Genomic DNA, 21,335 nt, shown 5'->3' with positions numbered 1-21,335 from the left:
GGTATCAAAGTTGATCCAGAAGCAGTGAAAGTGATCCAGTAATCAGCCGTTCATTTAGTTCAGGTGTGGCAGCAAGAAGACGCCTAAAAGCTGCAGGAGCAGAGATGGAACCACTGATCTAAGGGAAGAAATCTTTGCTTTTCTTCTTCTGCTTTGAATATTGAATCAAACAAGGTCGGTTATGTTAATTTTATTCTGAAAACAGGAAGCAGCAGGATTTCAGTCCCTGATTTTGATGCTTCCTCTGTTCTTCATCATCATCATCTTCCTCAGAGTGTTGGGCTGGACCCCTGACCCAGTGGTTCTGTGAGGTTCTTCCTGTCTATCAGGTTCTGAGTGTAAATCTGTTCAGGTTGTTCTGTTGTTGGTCTGCAGCGGTTCTACAGGAACTTTAAACGTTGCTGAAGTTGCAGCTCTTTGGATCATGTGACGTTTGTTTGGGTCGCTGCAGCTTTCTGAATGGAACCTGTTGGTTCTGGTTTTTCTTCATGTGTATTTATGCTGCTGCTCCTCCCTCAGATATTTATTCATTATTTCTAAATGTTTTTTTAGTTGTTTTTCCACCAGCTGAAGATAAATGTTTTAATTGATCATAAATAGACCTATTTGCAGATATTTCCATGTATTTAATGACTCTACAGAGAAAATCCAACTGATCAGAACCAAAACTGCTGACAGTGTTGGACCTTCCTAGTTTAAGATGTAGAGATGAAGAAAGGATCCAGTTCTGGTTCTGATGATGAAGCTGAATCTGTTTAGAATCAGATCTTTCTGCTTCTGAAGGTGAAGATGTTCTGGTCTGACCATCTGCTTGTGGAGTGAATCCAGAGCAGAAGATCCAACCTAACTAGCAGCTGTGGGGCAGTGGGATCAGCATCAGAACCAGCTGTAGAACCAGCTCTGCTTGGACCTCTGGGTTCTGAAGCTGATGCTTTGGAGAAAATGAGGATTTGGAAGAGAAATGTTCAGCCGTCACATGGATGATGTCATGGATTCAGATGTTGATGATGCTTTCTGGATAGCTCAGAGAGGAAAGGAGGTAGGAAGGAGTTCAAAGGGTCTTGAGTTCAATTCCTCAGGGAGACCAGAAGGTTTTGTTTAATAATATAAATATATTTCAAGAACAGTTCATGTTAACATCAGCCATCTTATCAATGAAGGTTCTGAATCTGATTCCTGCTGAAAGTCTTCATTTATGAACAAAGTTAATCTAGACATGAAGGAGATGAATGTGTTACAAGAACAGATCAAAGTGTGGAGGGTCTAGTGGTGCAGAGGTCCAGTTAACCTGACCTGGATCAGAAGGTTAAAGGATCAAATCCTGCTGATACTTATTGGATTTTAGCCACCATTATTATCAAGGTTAATATAGAAACTGAGAGGTTAGATCTGCTAAGAGAACAGGCTGAAGTGTCATTATGATTGGCTTTCAAATTAGAAGCAACAGAAATATATATTGTCTTTTTTTCAGCGACTGTAAAAGTGAAAACAAAAAGATAAATGTGCCTGGAAAACATTTATCACAGAATTGTGGTTCATCTGCCTTGGTAGCTCAGAGAGAAGAGATGCTGGCTTAGAGTTTAATGCATCCTGAGTTCAACTCCTGGTTCTACTTTGAAGTCTCAGAGAATTGAATATTAAAAAACTTAGAATCCTGATACATACTATGTGGTTTTTAAGGTGAAAATTTAAAGCAAAAAGATAAATCAGCTACAAGAAGGGGTTAAAATGTGACAGTGAATGTGGTGTATGGCATGCTTGTTAAAGCATTGACTCTCAGGCTGGAAGCTCATGGGTTCAGATCCCTCAGAGGAAGCTATCAACTTTTTCCAACAACTGTAGAAGAAGAAACAAAAAGATAAATGCGCCCGGAGAAAAGTGCAAAGTGTGACAGGTGTCATAGCAGAGTGGGATTGTCTGCGACCTTAAGGCGCCAGTGGTGCAGAGTCTGAGTTCAATTCCATCTGTGGTTGATGTAGCCTGGAACTACCCACTGTGGTGGGTCAGGGAGGGGGCCGTGTCCCCTCCCTGACTTCCACAGCAACACCTGGAGGAGGTTATACATCAGGAAACAAGGTCTGACTGGAAATTTTAATGACAGTCAGAAAAATACTAAAATTATTTTTCTAAAATACTAACAGTAGTTTATTTTAACAAAACTTGAAAACGACCACTTGCATTATACTACAACATTACTTATTAACCGATGTAAATCATCTAAGAACATTACTTATGGAAGCCAACTGAGACCAATAATTAGTTAAATTAATTAAGATTTCTTTCAGTATTGTTTTATTTGTACTCAAGTTGTCAAAAGTATAACACTTGTTTGTTGTATATGCATCTATTTAATAAAGATGGGTTACATCTGTTAATAAGTAATGTAGTATAATGCAAGTGGTTGTTTTCAAGTTTTGTTAAAAAAAGACTAGTTTTTTAGAAACAGACACGGCCCCCCTCCCTGACCCACCACAGTGGGTAGTTCCAGGCTCCGTCAACCACAGATGGAATTGAACTCAGACTCTGCACCACTGGCGCCTTACGGTCGCAGACAATCCCACTCTGCTATGACACCTGTCACACTTTGGACTTTTCTCCGGGCGCATTTATCTTCTTGTTTCTTCTTCTACAGTTGTTGGAAAATGATAAGTCAATTTCTGTGGGATTTGAACCCATGAGCTTGTTTTAGCTCTAGTTTTAGAGTCAAGGCTTTATCATCCATGCCAAACTTTTGGACATCTGGTCTTTTTCTCCGGGTGCATTTATCATATATGTTTCTATATAGCTTGACAAGCCAATGCTTTGACAAACACCAAAATCCAACAAGGTTTTGATCTTAGGAGCTTCAGGTCCAGGTCTGGTTGTTTCAGGTCTGGTTGTTTCCACCACTGGACCAAAGCTGTAATGTGAGGTATCGGCCCCCAGGAGCCGTCTATGGAGGAGCGGCTTCAGTTCCAGCAGAAATAAGGTTCACTGTGGCTTTTAATGGGAACAGAAAGAACTATCTGACCGCGGCGCTACGACTACAGCACAGCAAGGAAACCTGCAGGGCAATGAGGTGTGGTGGTGACCACAAGTAAAAAAATCACCCTCTGATTGAAGAAACCATCATTTCCTCACTGAGCTGTTTGCAGCAACAGATCAGATGAGCAGAGCTGCCCAAACATCTCCAGGAAACATCTGGAATAGAATCAAAAACATCCAAAAACTGCATCACAATGAAGCAAACATGCAGCCTGAAAACTTTAGAATTGAGCTTTATTTCAGATTTCTGGGTTACAGGCTGAAAATGAATCAGAGAGAAAAAAGATCAACTTTACAGTTTGATCAGATTCTGATCAAACCTCCATGGAGTCAGTGATGCAGCACATCCAGGATAAAGAGCAGCAAGGACTTCAGTCCTGTTCAGAGCAGCTTTGGAGCAGCTGGACTCACTCCAACCATCTACTTACAGACGCTTCAGTTTGTAGTCTGGACTCTCTTTAAGATCCTGCAGCTGCTGAACATCTGACTCCTTCAGGTTGTTGTAGCTCAGGTCCAGGTATTCCAGATGTGAGTGGTTTGCCTTCAGAGCTGAGACCAGAGCAGAACAGCTGATCTTTGTCAAACCACACCTCCTCAATCTGGATAAAGAATAGAAAGATGTGAGCTGATCCAACAGGATGCAGGTTGGAACAGTCCAACAGAACCAGTTAAAGAGCTCTCATTGATATTAATGCCAACATGCTGCTGCTCCAATAAAGACCTGCTGACTTCAGCAGAGAGAAGGAGAAATCACACACCAGACGGGCCCTAGAGCAATGTGCTTCTCCTAACTGGGCTTTCCTCAAAGCAGACAGAAACCCAAACAGGACTCCAGCAGAACCCAGACCCAGACCAGTAGTCACTCCGTATGTTGGGGAGTTTCAGACAAACTGAGGCCTTTATTTTCTAAACATGTCTGTCCTCCTTCTGAGAGTCGTAACCTGCTCTTCTAATCATCAGCCTATTGATCCTTTACTAGCTCACTGATTGACCTTCACACTGAGATTTGCACTGTAATGTTATTAGAATAAACAAATATACTACATCTTACATCAATGTCTGTAGTTTGCAGAGGGGAGACTGGAGAAACCCACTGAGCTCCTTCATTCCAGGGTCCAGCTTGGTTTTGTACAGGACCAGTTCTGTCAGATGGGATGGATTAGACTTCAGAGCTGAGCCCAGAGAAGCCCAGCTGATCTCTGAGAGACTGCACCTCCACAATCTGAATAAAGAATCAAAGATTTTAGCTGAATTCAACAGGATGCAGATTAAAACTTTCCATTAAAACATTCCAGCAGAATATGTGACCCCGGCACGTGATAAACACAGAGATTCAACAGAATCTAATTAATCAGTTTCTAAGATTCTAAGATTTCTAAGACTGAGTTTAAAAATGTTTGTTTATTAGATGATCGAATATTCAGATAAAGGTTTTTCTAAATAACTCAGAAGCTTAATGATCTTCAGTGAAAAGCTTTTCTCATCTTTTAGCTACTTTAAAAAATTTTGAAGAAAAAAATTAAAAAGTAAATTTTTCGTAAAAGTTTCAGGTTCTACTAAATTAAAATGAAGTTTTTGCCTCAAAAGATAAAAAAAGACTTTTAAAATCTTTATTCTTCAAAATAATTTCTCTGCTGAGAAAACAGGTTAATTCCGCTCCTTTTCTCTCTGTGTTGGTAGAGAGAACATAAAAATCCTGACTGGGTCTAGTTTGGTTCTAGATTGTAATTTCAGACAGGATGATATAGATTGAAGAGAACAGAAGTCCTTCATCAGCAGCTGAATCCTTTCAGAGCTCTGCTATTCACAGCAGAAGGACCAAATACCCTATAGAATCATTCTATCACCCCTTTAAAGAATCTGTATGTAATTGTTCATTCATCTTCATTAAAAAAAAAACCATGTGATTTAACAGTTTGGCTGATTATTCTCCCTTTTTCATTTTCCTCCCAGTTGTTGGAAATGTGTTCATGCAGCATCTTCTGAAAAATCAGCCTATTGATCCTTTACTAGCTCACTGATTGACCTTCACACTGAGATTTGCACTGTAATGTTATTAGAATAAACAAATATACTACATCTGACCTCAATGTCTGTAGTTTGCAGAGGGGAGACTGGAGAAACCCACTGAGCTCCTTCATTCCAGGGTCCAGGTTGGTTCCACTCAGGTCCAGTTCTGTCAGATGGGATGGATTAGACTTCAGAGCTGAGCCCAGAGAAGCCCAGCTGATCTCTGAGAGACTGCACCTCCACAATCTGAATAAAGAATCAAAGATTTTAGCTGAATTCAACAGGATGCAGATTAAAACTTTCCATTAAAACATTCCAGCAGAATATGTGACCCCGGCACGTGATAAACACTAGTCCAAGGACCATTGGTTATTTTCCTCACTGACACTGTGCTGGCCCAATCATACAGCATCACTGAACACATTCTCTCTTTGGCCAGGGTCACTGAATATAGTATAACACCGGTACGCAGCTGCTACCATACTGAGATGGAGATAAAGCCCAGAGGAGTCGCTAGAAACTACGGGAACAAAACTCTCTGGAACCAAAGGTGTCAGATGTTTTCACCTGTTCTAGTGAAGTAAAAGTAAAGATACCTGTAAGAAAAGACTGATTGAACTCATTTACTGAGGAGAAAGAAAAAAAGTTCAGTTACTACTAAATTAAAATAAAGTTTTTGCCTTAACAGATGAAAAATGACTTTTAAAATCTTTATTCTTCAAAATAATTCCTCTGCTGAGAAAACAGGTTAGTTTTGCTCCTTTTCTCTCTGTGTTGGTAGAGAGAACATAAAAATCCTGACTGGGTCTAGTTTGGTTCTAGATTGTAATTTCAGACAGGATGATATAGATTGAAGTGAACAGAAGTCCTTCATCAGCAGCTGAATCCTTTTAGAGCTCTGCTATTCACAGCATTAAAGCTGCAAACAGAATCAACATGGACATTTCCTCCCTAATAAAGGGGGAATGGACGGGGAATGTCTGCGTCTCACAATCTGATCCATCAATGTCTCCAGCCTCCTGTCTTCATCCATGTCTCTATCAGTGTTTTTCTACAAACTAACTGGGCTCCAACTGGACAGATTCTCTTCCTGATTTTCCCTGTTTTGTTGCAGCTCTTACGTCATGTCGTTATCAATATGGAGAGAAGAAATGAGCCAGTTTGGAGAAAGGAAGGAGTAGAAAGTCCAGATATTTGGCTTCAAATGTAGGAAGGAAAAGGAAAAAGGATTCTGAAAAATAAATACTCAAGTAAATAAGAAGTAAGTAAGTCAGAAATAAAAAGCTGCTTAAGTTCAGTAACTAAGTATTTGTGTCTCCAAGCGACTCTGACAGCTGACAGATTGAAGAGGACGGGTTCTCTCTGACCCGGTCCAACAGAACAGCAGCTTCAGGACAAAGATTTCATGTCTTTGTCTTTTCTTCCTAAACATTAGTTTTTAGATCATCTGATTTTATTCTAGTTATTCTAACATGTTTGTGGTTCTGGTTCTACTCTAGAGGAACCAAATGTCATTCTGGATGGAAAGATGTGAATCAGAAATGAGAAATAAAGCCATCTTATCTTGTCTCATCATCTGAATCTTTCCCAAATCAAACTGAAACATCTCCATCATTACTTAACATCATTTTCCTCATTTTCCTCATTTTTGTCCATCAGTCCAAAACATTTGAAAGTTTGAACATCTGGAAAATAAAGTTCAATATTTTGAACATCTGGAACAGGAAAATAATTCATTTCCAAGGTAAAAAGTCTGAGAAATGTTATTCTGACATTTGGACAACAGCTGTTTATAAAGAAAATATATTAGAATAAAATGATGAATTAAAATCAGCATTAAAGTATCAGTGAATGATTTGGTTTGAATAAACAGAGAAAACTCACATCAAGTTCTTCACTTTGCAGATTAAACTCTCCAGTATCTCACACAGATGCTTCATTCCAGAGTCTCCAAAGGATCCATAGATTCCACCTCCACTGATCGTCTCTATTTCCACTTCAGTCAGATGAAGGTTGGACTTCAGAGCTGAGGCCACAACTTCACATTCAGCCTCAGAGAGAGAACAGCCACCAAGTCTGTGATTAGAGGAGAAATAAAGTCAGTTCTAATGAAATCAGACAATCTGGATGATAAACACAGACTAAAACATGATGAGCAAACAGTGATGTCATCATCTGATGAACATCTGCTCTCCACATTAGTGATGGGTCCAGCAACAGCGATGCGTCGGTGCATGCGTGGAGCCCATAGAGCTAAACACTGTATTGGTGCGCGTGTCGTTTCCAGAAAGTCATGTGACCGATACAGGAGTTGTTTCTAACTGACTGACTCACTAAACTGGGTTTAAAAACGGATCTGTCAACATGATGCATCTGCTAAAAAAATGTCTCATATTTTGCGGTTTATCATTAAAATTATCAAGAATTTTGGAGCCTAAATGGAATAGGAACGTTTCAGCCGTTGAGTTTTTATTTTAATTTTCTCGTTGTGTCATCCTTTTCCTCTCAGTTATCACTCAACTTATCTGAATTAAAGTTAATTTCAAATTGCCTCTTAGTTTATTTACTGTTTTTACTGTACTTATTGTTTTAAAATATGATTTAAAATCCTAGTCTACAAACATCCTTATTCACATTTTCCTTTATATACGCTTATATGTTTACATTATTTATTGGCTGCATCTAAAAATATCAAAGATATTTTCAATATAACCATAGATATGAAATAATATAATATAACCTCCAATAACTTAAATGATATCATTGTACTAGGTCATCAAATCAATTCAGTTTAGTCTGTCCAATAAGCTGCCTGTAGTGTCTTTAAATGTCCAGCAGGTGTCAGTATTCTGTGAGACAGTATCAACGCAGCATCGATCCAGTTTGGCTTCAAGATGCCTCATCAACCATCACTGCTCCTCATCAATGTCCTGTTTGACACCACAGAGAATCTCTTCAGTCTCTTCAGGTCCTGGTTCAGCTGCAGACCTGCTGTGTCTCTGCTTTGGTTAGAAGCTCCATTGAACCACAGTGATGGAGACAAACAGAGAAGCTGAGCAACAGGTTCAAACAGCTCAGGCTTCATGTTCACAGAACAACACTGAAGGTTTTAGCAGCAGCAGCATCTGCAGTCAGATGCTGCAGATCTTCTATCAGTCTGTGAAGGAAAGTTCAGTTTTCTCTGCAGCATCTGATGGAGCTGCAGCATCAGAGACTCAAAGGAACTGAAGCAACTGATGAAGAGGCTGACTGAGCTGGATGAAGGACACTACTGGTGATTCTAGAGAGAGGAATGAACTGCTCAGAGTTCTGACTCAGGTCAGACTCCAGTCACTCATTTCATGACTTTAGACTTGATGAAATCACTAAATGAAACATGAACCTGATGGAGGAGACAGAGCCTGAACTGGCCTATGATTTCACATCTTCTACAGGTCAGATGTTGCTAATAATCATCAGTTCCTAACTTCTCCTCTCTCCACAGCCCCACAGACATGTCCAACATTGGAGATGAGAAGCTGCAGAGCAGTGAGATCAGCAGAGAGCGAAGCCTTGTTCCCTCCTTTAACTCAGCCAAGGTTACTGATGTCAAACCTGTGATGGTTTCTAACAAGCTTCTCCTGTAGGGCTGGAAGATGGAAGGATGTGATGATGAGGAGGAGGATGAAGAACATCTAATCTGGGAGGATGAATGTAGCGGGAAATAAGGCAAGCCTAAAGGGACCAAACTGGATCCTTTTACCAGGCGTTTGGTTGAAAATCCATGAAAAATGTCTTCTGAAAGTCCCGCTGTGCTGCCCTCGCAGTGCATGTGCCGATGCAAGGCTAGACAGCCAGATAACGGTTAGCTAGAAGCCCTCCAAAAAACCACAAGGCTTGACGTTTCTAGTCCTTTAATGAAGTCATCATTCCACAACTACCGTAAAACTGAAGAATACAGGAATAAGGCAAACTTTACTCACTTAGATCACAGTATGAGTAAGCATAAAATAAGTACATTTCAGTTAGCCTCCATGAATGAAGAAAATGAGAGAAGTTAGCATGTTAGCATGAATTAGGATCTTAGCATGAGCTAATGTTAGCGGGGTTAGCTGTATACATGGAAAACACACACGTAGGTCTAAATATGAAAATACACATTCATCCCCTTATAATACTAACAGATAAATATTCTCCAAGGCCAAAACGTTTGTAAACTTTAGACAATCTGACTTCAGCTGACTGCTTAGCTGGATGTGATCAATTCAGCTCTGCTGAGCAGTTAATGGAGGAAAAACAACCTGAGCAGGTTACATAGCTGCTGCTAACGAACAGAGCGCTCACTACGACGATGTTTGTTACAGCCAAGAATAGATACTTTTTAAAATCTACTTACAAACTGATGAAATTCAACATAACTTATTTTAACTTTTTAACCTCAAAGGCACGCCATCAACTCCAGCAGTTTAATGCGCTGTTTTAAGAGGTGTCGCTAAACACAGAAAAAATCTATGCTCTTTTCGGTCATTGAATGCAACTTTTTAGATCAGGTGGTGTTCAATGTCCTGAGAACAGCAGTTTTTAGCACTTTCTGACACTCTGTTTTCTCACATTAAGCAGGACGTTTCTCAGATTCTTCTTCTTCTTCTTTTGGTTTATTGGCGGTTGGCAAAAAACTTTGAGCAGCATTACCACCACTTACTGGTATGGAGTTTGGTTCTTGATCTATCTATCTATCTATCTATCTATCTATCTATCTATCTATCTATCTATCTATCTATCTATCTATCTATCTATCTATCTATCTATCTATATATTTATATCTATATATATATATATATATAGAGAGATATATTTCTATCTCTATATATCTTAGTATTTTACTCATCAATATCATAAAGACCATCTATAATCAAATTCTATCAAATTATTTAGTTTTCTTTAAATATCTAATAACTATTTGTATTTGTTTACTCCCCAAATTCTTCCTCAAAATATCTAATAAATTTACCTTTTCCTTAATACATTCAAACTCTCTCTTCATAAATCTTCTCTCTTTCATATTTATTACATTCTATTATAACATGTTCTATTGTTTCATACTTTCCACAATAATCACATTTTCCAGTATTATGTTTTTGAATTTTAAAAAGTGTATAATTAAGTCCGGTATGTCCAAATCTTAACCTAGCTATCACTCTCTCCTCTTTTCTATTTCTTCTACCATTTCTCCTTTCTCTTACTGCCTTCTGAATTTTATAAAACCATCTTCCTGTTTTTTCTTCATTCCACCTTTTTTTGCCATTTTCCCATCAGTTTCTCTTTAATAAAAATCTTTCCTTCAGATTTACTTGTTTTAACTGTAAAACTAATAGGATACTGAATCGCCCTCTTTGCCATTTTATCTGCCCTTTCATTTCCTTCTACTCCAATATGTGCTGGAACCCACAGAAATGTAACTATCAAACCCATATTTTGTATTCTGAATAATGTATGAACTATTTCTAATAAAATGTTCATCCTACTATCTGATTTATTATATTTTATACTTAATAATGCAGAGCTTGAATCTAAACAAATGACTGATTTTAACGGTTTTATATCTTCTACCCATTGTAAAGCTAATAATATTGCCAACATTTCTCCTGTGTATACTGATAATCCATCTGTAATTCGTTTTCCTATTCTTATATTGAATTCTGTTACTACAAAAGCTATTCCTATTTTCCTATTTATTTTTTATGCATCTGTATGAATTTTAATATATTTATAATAATTGTTTAAATGTAACTGTACTGAATAAATATCTAGGATATAAGATTTTTCTTGTTTCATTTCCATTATTGCCATTTCTACTATTGCCTCTGGTAGAATCCATGGTGGTATAATTGATATTCTAAATCATTCATTTTAAATTCTTTTATTTTATTTTCAATTGTCCATCCAAAACTCCTAATTTCTTTCTTTTCTTTTTCCCAACATGGATTTAAAATTTCCAGAGTTGGATGATCTAAGCTATTACCTTTTAAATTCAACCAATAATTTATTTCTAGTTTTGTTCTTCTTAAATCTAACGGCATTTCTCCCATTTCTGCTTCCATTGCTGCTGTTGGTGTGGTTTTAAATGCTCCAGTACACAATCTTAATGCCTGATGTTGGATAATGTCTAATTTAGTCAGATGTGTTTTAGCTGCTGAACCGTACACTAAACAACCAAAGTCTATGTTGGATCTAATCATACTTGTGTAAATCTGTTTTAGTGATTGCCTATCTGCTCCCCAGTCACTGCCAGCCAAGCATCTCATAATATTTAAAATCTTCTCACATTTATCAACAACTTTTTGAATATGAATATTCCATTTTAATTTTTCATCAAACCATAATTATAAGAATTTTATACACTTTACTTGCTCTAATCCTTGGCTATATAGTTTTAATTTTATTTCCTTATTTATTTTTTTCTGATTAAATATCATTACTTTTGTTTTTTCAACTGAAAACTTAAATCCCCATTGCAACGCCCATTTCTCTATTTCAATAATAACCTCTTGTAATTTTTTTTACAATAAAATCCACATTTTTCCCTCTTTTCCAAACAGCTCCATCATCAGCAAAAAGAGAGCATCCCATTCCTTTTCCAATATCTTTAAACACATCATTTATCATGATTGAGAACAGTAATGGACTTATAATACTACCCTGCGGAGTTCATTTTTCTACTATATATTTTCCTGAGATCACTTCACCCATTCTAACTTGTATTTTCCTATTTGTAAAAAGTCTTTAATCCATTTAAATATTTTCCTTTAATACCCAACATGTATAATTTAATTAATAATCCCTCAACCCACATCATATCATCTGCTTTTTCTATATCAAAAAATACTAATGACCTTTTTTATATAAATAATATACTAATCTATTATTAATCATTCTTTCCATTATTTTACATAGATTTGATGTTAAAGCTATTGTCTGTAATTCTGTGGATTTGAATGATCTTTTCCTGGTTTAGCTATTGGTACTAGAATTGATTCCTTCCAGTTCGTCTGTAATTTTCCCTCGTCCCAAATTTTATTATATAGTTGCAATATTGTATCTTTGGATTTTTCACTAAGTTGACTTATCATTCTATACCAAATTTGATCTTTATCTGGTGCTGTATTTTTTGTCTTCCTCAGTGCCTCATTCAGTTTGACTTTTGTAAACTCAACATTCAATAAATGGTTTGTTTCTTCAACACACTCTAGTAAATCTTTATGTTTACGTTTTGTATTTTCTCTTCCTTTTCTACCCTCTTCACTAATATTATTTGAACTGTGAATTTTACTAAATGTTCTTGCCAATATTTCAGCTTTATCTATATCTTTTATTATTTTTTATTGTCTATTATTAAAATAGGATATTCAAAGTCTCTCTTTATTCCATTCATTCTTTTAATTACTTTCCAAATGTTTTCTATTTTTGTGTCTTTTCCTATTGTGCTACAAGAATTTCTCCAATATTCTCTTTTTGCATTCTTAATAGTTCTCCTTACCATTGCTTGCTTTCTTTTATAATCAGTTAAATTATTATAAATTGGATTACCTTTTAGTACCTTAAATGCTTTATTTCTTTTATTGCTTCTTTACATTCATTTGTCCACCATGGTACCATTTTCTTATCATTTTTACACCCTGTTTTCTTTATAGAATGGTCGGCTGCTTCCATAATTATCTTACAAATGTTTATGTTTACATCATTTATATCCATTCTCATATCTACTTTTTCCAAGTTTATTTGACTCAAGAATCTAAATTTAATTTAGTCTGCTTTATTAAAAAGCTTACAGCAACAGGTATCCCTAGGCGGTCTCCCATCCAAGCACTAAACGGCCCGACCCTGATTAGCTTCCAAGATCAGACGAGATCGGGCGTGTTCAGGACGGTATGGCCATAAGCCTCCTTCTCAAATTCTTCTGATTGAACTAATTTAAACTCCAGGCAGCCAATCAGAGGAGTAGAACTGCAGGTCCCACTAATTCATAACAGATCAAAGTGCTGAGAACAGATCTGATGTTTCTTTAACTGGTGGATTTTATTTATCCTGCAGCATTCACTGTCAGTGTTTACTTCTGTAATAATTTCTAAGCAATTTAATTTATCTAAAGTCAAAATCAGAAAAAAAAATACACAAGTGGATCTTTAGAGAAAACACAGATTTTCTACATTCTGAAGGTTTTCTATTCATTTTAATGGAAGATGGAAACTGATCCAAAGTGGAATATTTTGAAAATGATCCAAATCTCTAAACACCAAAAGCTCTAGCAGAGCTGTCCTGACGGAGCTGAACGTTTAGATGTTTAAATGGTTGAAATAGTCCAAAGGATGAAGGAAGAAGTTAAAGAGCAAAAACATCCAGAAGCAACTAGAACCATGAAGAAGAACCAGGAAGACAATAGAGCTGAATCAGCATCACACCATGAAGACATCTGGACTCACCGAGCCTTTCTGCAGTTCCTCACAGCTGGAACCAGTCTCTGTCGTCCTCCCTGTGATGTGTTGTACTTCTCCAGGTCTAACTCATCCAAAACCTCATCGGACATTTGCAGCATGTGGGCCAGAGCTGAGCACTGGATCTCTGAGAGCTTCTTCCCTGATTTCAGGAGCTGTTGGATCTCCTGATAAACTGAGAGGTCCTTCATCTCCTGACGACAGTGGAAGATGTTGATGCTTCTATCAGGAGAGATTCTATCATCAGTGTTCATCTCCTTCAGATTGTTGATGACTCTCTGGATGGTTCTTGGACTGTTCTCCATCTGACCCAGCAGGCCTCCTAAGAGGCTCTGGTTGGACTCCACAGAGAGGCCATGAAGGAAGCGAGCAAACAGGTCCAGGTGGCCATTTGGACTCCTGAGGGATTTCTCCATGGCTTTCTTCATGAAGTCCTCCAGAGATGTTTCTCTGTATCTTTCTCCCAGGAAGTTCTCCACCACCTCTGTGTTCCTGCTGGTGAAGCAGTGGAGCATGTAGACTGCAGCCAGAAACTCCTGGAAGCTCAGATGAACAAAGCAGTAGACTGAGGTGTCGTCCATCCCTCTCTCCTCTTTAAAGATCTCAGTAAACACTCCTGAGAACCATGAAGCATCTTTGATGTTGATGCCACACTTTTCCAGGTCTGGTTTATAGAAGATCAGGTTTCCTTCCAGCAGCTGCTCAAAGGCCAGTTTTCCCAGAGACTGAACCATCTTGATGTTCTCTGGAGTCCATTGGGACTCTGTCTTCTGTCCTCCATCATACTTGATTATTTTACGTTCGATCTGAAGCTTCAGGAAGCGGATGTACATCCCAGTCAGGGTCTTTGGCAGCTCTCCTCCATCTCTGGTCTCCAACAAACCCTCCAGAACATCAGCAGTGATCCAGCAGAAGACGGGAATGTGACACATAATGAAGAGACTTTTTAATCTTTTAATGTGGGAGATGGTCCTGCTGGCCTTCTCTTTATCTCTGAACCTCTTCCTGAAGTACTCCTCCTTCTGTGGGTCGGTGAACCCTCTGACCTCTGTCACCATGCCAACACACTCAGGAGGGATCTGATTGGCTGCTGCAGGTCGTGTGGTTATCCAGAGGAGAGCAGAGGGAAGCAGTTTCCCCCTGATGAGGTTAGTCAGCAGAACATCCACTGAGGTGGACTCTGTAACATCAGTCAGGATCTTATTGTGGTGGAAAGAAAGTCGACTCTCATCCAGACCATCTAAGATGAACAGAACCTGGAAGTCTTCAAAGCCGTAGATCCCTGCATCTCTGATTGGCTTAAAGTGTTTATGAATCAGTCCCACCAAGCTGAACTCTGTTTTCAGAACATTCAGCTCTCTGAAGGTGAATGGAAATATGAACTGGATGTTCTGGTTGGTTCTGCCTTCAGCCCAGTCCAGAGTGAACCTCTGTGTTAAGACTGTTTTGCCGATGCCAGCCACGCCCATCGTCATCACGGTTCTGATCCGACCCCTTCCTCCAGGAGGATTGAAGATGTCTTCTGGTCTGATTGTTGTTCCTGCTCTGTTTTGTTTCCAGGATGCTGCTTCAATCCTTCTGACCTCATGTTCATCATTGACCTCTCTAGTCTTTCCCTCTGTGATGTAGAGCTCTGTGTAGATCTCATCCAGAAAGGTTTTCTCTCCAGCTTTAGCAGAGACACATTCAAACTTCTTCTTCAGAGACTCTTTAAGGTCACACTGACATCGACCATCAACATCTGAATGGAGAAACAAAGAAACGGGAGGAAACATTTCAGCCAAACGAAAAATAAAAACTATTTCTGATGTTCTCACTGAGGGCTGTGTTTGTTCATTTCTATGGAGGAAACATTCATTATTTACAGAAAACTAATAGTTTTTATACCGAGGTATCTAAGCTAGGAGGTCATTGCATCGTCCAACCAGGAAATCCTGAAACTTGCACCAATAAAAACTCCAAATGTCTAAAGCCTTGTGTACCACTTTTCCTGCACACTGTACCTTCACCCTAATCAGTGGTGAACTGGGCACAGCTGCAGGAACTGCTTGGAGCCGCCTAGCCGCTGCATTGAGCTCAGTTATAGCATAATGCTAATCATTAAAATCAGATGCATCCTACTATTTGTTTAATAATCATCTGCATCAACGGCCCCATTCAGGCTAACCTCATTTGAAAGGGAATTTTCTGACTCGCCAGAATCAACATTTAGGAAACATTCAATTTATTCTACCTATTTTAGGTGTTTTCAATGTTGCTCCATTTATTTTGAAGAGTTTTTAAACAGTTAAATTAGTGTCTTCAAACCGTTGAACAGTAAATACCCCACCTCCCCTCTGTCTACCTGCTTAAATGATAAACAAAGTAAAATACATTAAATAAATAATTTTCTGTTACTGATGTGAATCTCAGAACCCAGTAGGATCACATTAGTCAACCCAGCAAAAACTGAAAGGACTGATGATCCAGTAAGCAGGTTAGATAGCTCAGTTATACCACAGAGTATTAGGGCCAGGTACATATTTAATTTTTTTATTTCGAGAATAAAGTCGTAATATTAGGAGAATAAAATCATAAAATTACGAGAATAGTCACAACGAGAATATTCAGAATATTAGGAGAATAAAGTAGTAAAATTATGAGAATAAAGTCATAACATTACAAGAATAAAGTTGTATTTTATGAAAACTCCTAAAAGAAGAACTTTCTTCCCTAAAATGAAGAATGCTGAGCATCATGTGAAGTTATACTTTTGCATCGGTTTGATAAATAAGGAAATCTTTTAGCAGCAGCATCAAATTGGGCAGAATGTCAAAGCTTGTCAAGGACTTTAGAACTGGGCTGATGTTCTCCACTTTCTTAGTTCTAGTGAGGATGCAGGCAGCAGCATTCTGGATCAGCTGCAGCTGTCTGACTGAAACAACAGATTGTTAAAATGATTTCATGATGTAAATATAAATATCTATCCTGTAATCAGTGATCTGTTGCCAGAGTTCAACAGAGACGATAGAAGGAAGCTCTGATTGGAGATGTTCAGTCTTACCTGCTGCACAGCTGCTCTGATTGGCTGTCAGCGGTCCAGCTCTGGTTCTGGATCTTTCTCCACTCTGGGGTTCGCTCCTCTTCCTCCATCTGTGGAGACATTTCTTCATCATTGAAATAGTTCACTACCAACAGGGTGGGGCTGTCCTACTGAAGCTAAGATGTTCATGAAGGTCCACCACAGAGAGGACCAGAAGCTGAGTTTCTGTCTGTTATTGACCCAAACTGGGATTAATGAGGACTTGAATCTGACAGGTATGAGGGTGGAGAGAGCAGGAAGGACATGCAGCTAATGGAGCCAGAACAGGAACCAAACCAGGACAATCGGATCAGGGACTATAGCCTCGGCACATGGAGCATCTACTCAACCACTGAACCACCCAGAACCCCAATAGAACCTGAACTGGATCAGAGGCAGGATGACGCTAAGGTTTGTTTGATGCTGGGAGGAAAGAGACGCCACAGAGCTGCAGATGAACAGCTGCTGGGAGAGTTCTGGTTTCTGAGCAACATGATGAAGCTCTGAACGGACCCAACCTGCAGCTCCACAGGTAGGACTGTGTGGACAAAGACACCAAGGAGCCCGCTGCAGTGAGGGCTGCTTCTACAGCCCAGTTCCACCTGCTGGAAGGAACCAGAACCATTCTGCTGATTCATGACACACTGAGTCTCTATCTCTGCTCATTTAGATTCACATCTGAACAACTTCTGGGATTTATCAGGCTGGAAGGAGAGAAAATGACTTTGGACCTGTCAGTAATATGTTGGATGCTGATGAGAAACCAGCAGAACAAAGTCCAAACTAGTGAGACCCTGAAGATCAACCAGTTCACATTCTAGAGGTTCTATCTCTGCAGAGTCACATCATCAGTTAGAAACTGGTTCCTTACTCTGAGTCTGAGAGTCCAGGTTCTGCACTGAAGGTTGGAGGTCTACCTTTGGACCAGTCACTCCTCATAGACGGACAGCTGGATCCTGGAGGTTCTGCTCTCCATCTGCGGTTCTGACCTCTGAAACACAAACATGTTGTTATTCAGATCACATCAATCAGTGAGAAACTCTGAGATAAAAACCAGAGAAGAAGAATCTCTGAACACAAACTGCTGCAGAGAAGCAGAAGGTTTAAAGTTCCAGTGTTTATTTAACTTTAAGCTGAAAGAAAAACTAAAGATGTGCTGTCCTCACAACGCGTGACCATGTGAAGCTAGACAGCCAGCGAACAACATGAACAAAGTTCTCCACACAAGGCTCACTTTTCCTCCATTCTCTGAAGAACCTTTATTCATAAATCTGGTTTGATTTCTTTGTTTTTGTATTTTGTATATTGTATCACTGACAAATATCTGTATCTGAATATCATCAGAATTAGGACTGCTACAACGAATCAATAAAATCCATAAAAATTGATTTTTAATAGTGTAAGCAACAAATTTCATCATCGATTAGTTGTGTTGCGCGATTAATGCGTCATCCGCCGTCGTCGTCATCACTGCCACTTGATTGAAACGCGGGAAGACAAAAAAATTGGGCAGAGCGAGCCAGCGCCGCAGGTGAGCAAAGGCTGTTTTCAAAAGGCAGAAACGTCAACTCTTCTAATGACCAATACTGCAAACACGAGCTGCGCCTCAATTCGCAGACAGCCTGCGCTTTGTAAAGCGAAAAAAGTCGTAACATGCAACTTTTGTAAAAACAAATTAACATGGCATGAAAGCACCACTGTTATGATGCAGCACCTGAAAAGAAAAACACGTTGGAGCCTTCAATGGAAGTGAAGAGAGCTGATCAGCAGGGTGAGCGACCATGTTTGTTTCGTTATAAAGTGGGGAAACGTAACGTTAGTTTCTCAGGTAGCTCATCTGATGCTTTCCTTACTGTGTTAGTAGGTTACAGACAGTGATAAGGTTGGCTACTTATTTTACTTTTATTTCATTTGAATTAGCTTAAGCAGCGTTTATATTTTCTTTATAAATAAATTAACTTGCAAACTAGAAAAAGCTTTTTCAGAGAAACAGCAAGTGGGAATGCTTTTGCTGAATGAAAAAAGCTGAAATTACCTGAAGAACATATGAAAATGTGATAGGAAGTCATCAGAAACTTCAAACTGCAGAAAACAATTGAATCATCTGAAGATTTTGTAGGGTAGAATCATTTGGCAGTAAAATGGCAGAAACAAACTCATCTTCAAAGCTGCACAGCCAAACCATACATGATATCAAAAAATGTCTTGAATGTGGGCGCTACAAGGGTCTTAATATAATGTCTCCCAAGTTTCTAGAAAAATGTATACAGAAATTTTAAAGGGGGGCCACCTACTGCCAAGCAAAATGTCAGGCGTGTTATGAATTAGCAGCAAACAGAAAAGCTTAATTCCTGTTCAGAAAGAGAGCAGAATGAAGCCAAAGTTCACAGGATAGGCTGAAAAGTATTAAATTAGCTGAATCAGAAAAGAAATTACAAAGACAAACTTGAATCTTATCTGGTTGAAGAAAAAATGAGTAGCTCAAGGATGGGAAGTAAAATGTTGAGGAATATGGTATTGAATAAGTATCAATATTTTGAAATCATATGTGGAAATGTCAAGACTTGGCAAAACAATTTGAAATGATTTAAAAATTGTCAGTTGATCAGCATAAAGAAAACAGTGTCATCCTTAGAGAATTGAAAATCTAAAAAACTATGTGCAAGACTGACCATGAGAAGCAGAGGAAGGACAGAGAGAGAAGCTAATGGAAAGAGAGCTAATTCCACTTAAGGAGCTGAATTTATCAAAAAATCTAACCTGCATGTTACGAGCCGCTGTGTTGATGAAAGCACCGTTGGCAGGCTTAGGCTGCATGTTACGAGGTTAGCAGATGCTTTATTACAGTGTAAATCTTAGAACCTGGTTAAGAAATATGGACTGAGGTGTGTGGTCAACAGGCCTTGGTAGTGTAATTTGAAGAAATTGGTTGAGTTTGGGTCATAGCTACGAGCCATACGGCACAATGAATGAATGTGTGTAAGGAAGAGGCTTTTATTTTGTAGTCCCTTTAGTCGTATTTCGAAAGTCTATCATGGATGTGTATCAAGGGAAGGGTCATGCCCAGCAGTGATATACACTCACCGGCCACTTTATTAGGTACACCTGTCCAACTGCTCGTTAACACTTAATTTCTAAGCAGCCAATCACATGGCGGCAACTCAGTGCATTTAGGCATGTAGACATGGTCAAGACAATCTCCTGCAGTTCAAACCGAGCATCAGTATGGGGAAGAAAGGTGATTTGAGTAACTTTGAACGTGGCATGATTGTTGGTGCCAGAAGGGCTGGTCTGAGTATTTCAGAAACTGCTGATCTACTGGGATTTTCACGCACAACTATCTCTAGGGTTTACAGAGAATGGTCCGAAAAAGAAAAAACAAACAGTGAGCGGCAGTTCTGTGGGCGGAAATGCCTAGTTGATGCCAGAGGTCAGAGGAGAATGGCCAGACTGGTTCGAGCTCATAGAAGGGCAACAGTGACTCAAATAACCCCCCGTTACAACCAAGGTGGGCAGAAGAGCATCTCTGAACGCACAGTACGTCGAACTTTGAGGCCATACTGTTGTATGGCTCAACAGTAAAAATCACTCTAATCTAATTGATATTCCAGGATATAGACTTTATAGAACTGATAGGAAAACAGGCAAAGGAGGAGGAGTGGCAATTTACTTAAGAGACTCTTTTAAGTGCACTGAAGTCACCTTTGAACATGATGTAAACATTGAGCATATTTGTGTTGAAGTATCACTGTCATCAAGCATGCACTTTTTAATTGTGGTTTTATATAATCCCCCTTCTTGCAATGAAATGTTTTATGGTGAGCTAGATAAATTGTTGAAAATGGTTGCCCATAAGTTAGAAGTTATCATACTGGGTGATTTTAATATTGACTGGCTTAATTCTAGCAAAAGGAAAAAACTTAAGACCCTAATGACAAAGTTTGATTTTACCCAGATAATGAAAGGTGCCACAAGGATATCAAAGTCTTCAAAGACCCAAATTGATTTAATATTCTCTAATAAAGAAGATCGAATATTAAAATCATACAATTTTCTAACCGGTTTGTCAGACCACAATATGATTTTGATAGTAAGAAAACTTTCTAAAAAACGCCTTCAAAATGTTAACAATATTAAATCAAATATATTAACTATTTTTAAGCACGATTTCCCTGTTTTAGACAATGAATTAAATGGCATCAGTTGGAGCAATATTTTGGAAAATGAGGATGTCCACAACGGTTGCAAAGAACTAATAAGTAGTTTGGAAGAAGTAATTTCTAAGTTCCTCAAAAAACAAAAACATTTAAAAAAAGATCTTTACCGTGGCTTAATGGTGACATCAGGAGATTGATGAAAGAGAGAGATATGGCTTTGAAGAAATCACTCAAAAGTAAATTGAATACTGATATCAACATATATAAAAGTTTAAGAAATCGTGTCATAAAAAATTTAAGAAAGGCAAAAATAGAATATTACATATCTACAATAACAGAAGCCAAAGGAAGTCCATCTATAATGTGGAAACAAATAAATAGCATTGTAAAACCACAGAGTACAAAAAAAATCTTTGAGCTTAAAATTGGAGACCAGCAGATAAGAGACATTAAACAAATAGCCCATGAATTTAATAATTATTTTGTGTCATCTGTAGAGGAGCTGGTCCAACAGTTTGATTTTGGAAACCTTACGAGACAAATTCAACAACAGGTTACACCAGGCACAACATTCTCCATAGAGCAGACTAGTGAATCTATTGTGCTTGATGC

General features: G+C 38.5%; 1 protein-coding gene and 1 pseudogene across 4 annotated transcripts in view; both read right to left on the bottom strand.

Annotated features, from left to right (window-relative positions):
- Nucleotides 1-3,433: 3,433 nt before the first annotated feature.
- The window catches only part of LOC119794830 (NACHT, LRR and PYD domains-containing protein 12-like), a 37,606-nt gene continuing 19,704 nt past the window's right edge, over nucleotides 3,434-21,335 (bottom strand). For 3 of the 4 annotated variants that reach the window (XM_038302556.1, XM_038302540.1, XM_038302548.1), the window contains exons 4-7: nucleotides 17,438-17,557; nucleotides 16,549-16,637; nucleotides 13,494-15,246; nucleotides 6,900-7,110 (exon numbers count right to left, since the gene is read on the bottom strand). In XM_038302556.1, coding sequence (XP_038158484.1) covers nucleotides 6,915-7,110; nucleotides 13,494-15,246; nucleotides 16,549-16,637; nucleotides 17,438-17,557 — 2,158 coding nt within the window. In that variant the 3' untranslated portion in view covers nucleotides 6,900-6,914. Of the gene's footprint in view, nucleotides 3,624-4,075; nucleotides 4,247-5,109; nucleotides 5,281-6,899; nucleotides 7,111-13,493; nucleotides 15,247-16,548; nucleotides 16,638-17,437; nucleotides 17,558-21,335 lie in introns of those variants that run through there. The other variant, XM_038302565.1, reaches the window with a different exon arrangement.
- On the bottom strand, nucleotides 12,836-12,953 carry LOC119794901 (annotated as a pseudogene).

This window comes from Cyprinodon tularosa, unplaced genomic scaffold, assembly GCF_016077235.1.
Source record: "Cyprinodon tularosa strain WSP-4 unplaced genomic scaffold, ASM1607723v1 ctg1130, whole genome shotgun sequence".
NCBI classification, from domain to species: Eukaryota; Metazoa; Chordata; class Actinopteri; order Cyprinodontiformes; family Cyprinodontidae; genus Cyprinodon; species Cyprinodon tularosa.
The sequence above is the reverse complement of the archived record's forward strand: the minus strand, read 5'-3'. Positions and strand labels throughout refer to the sequence as shown.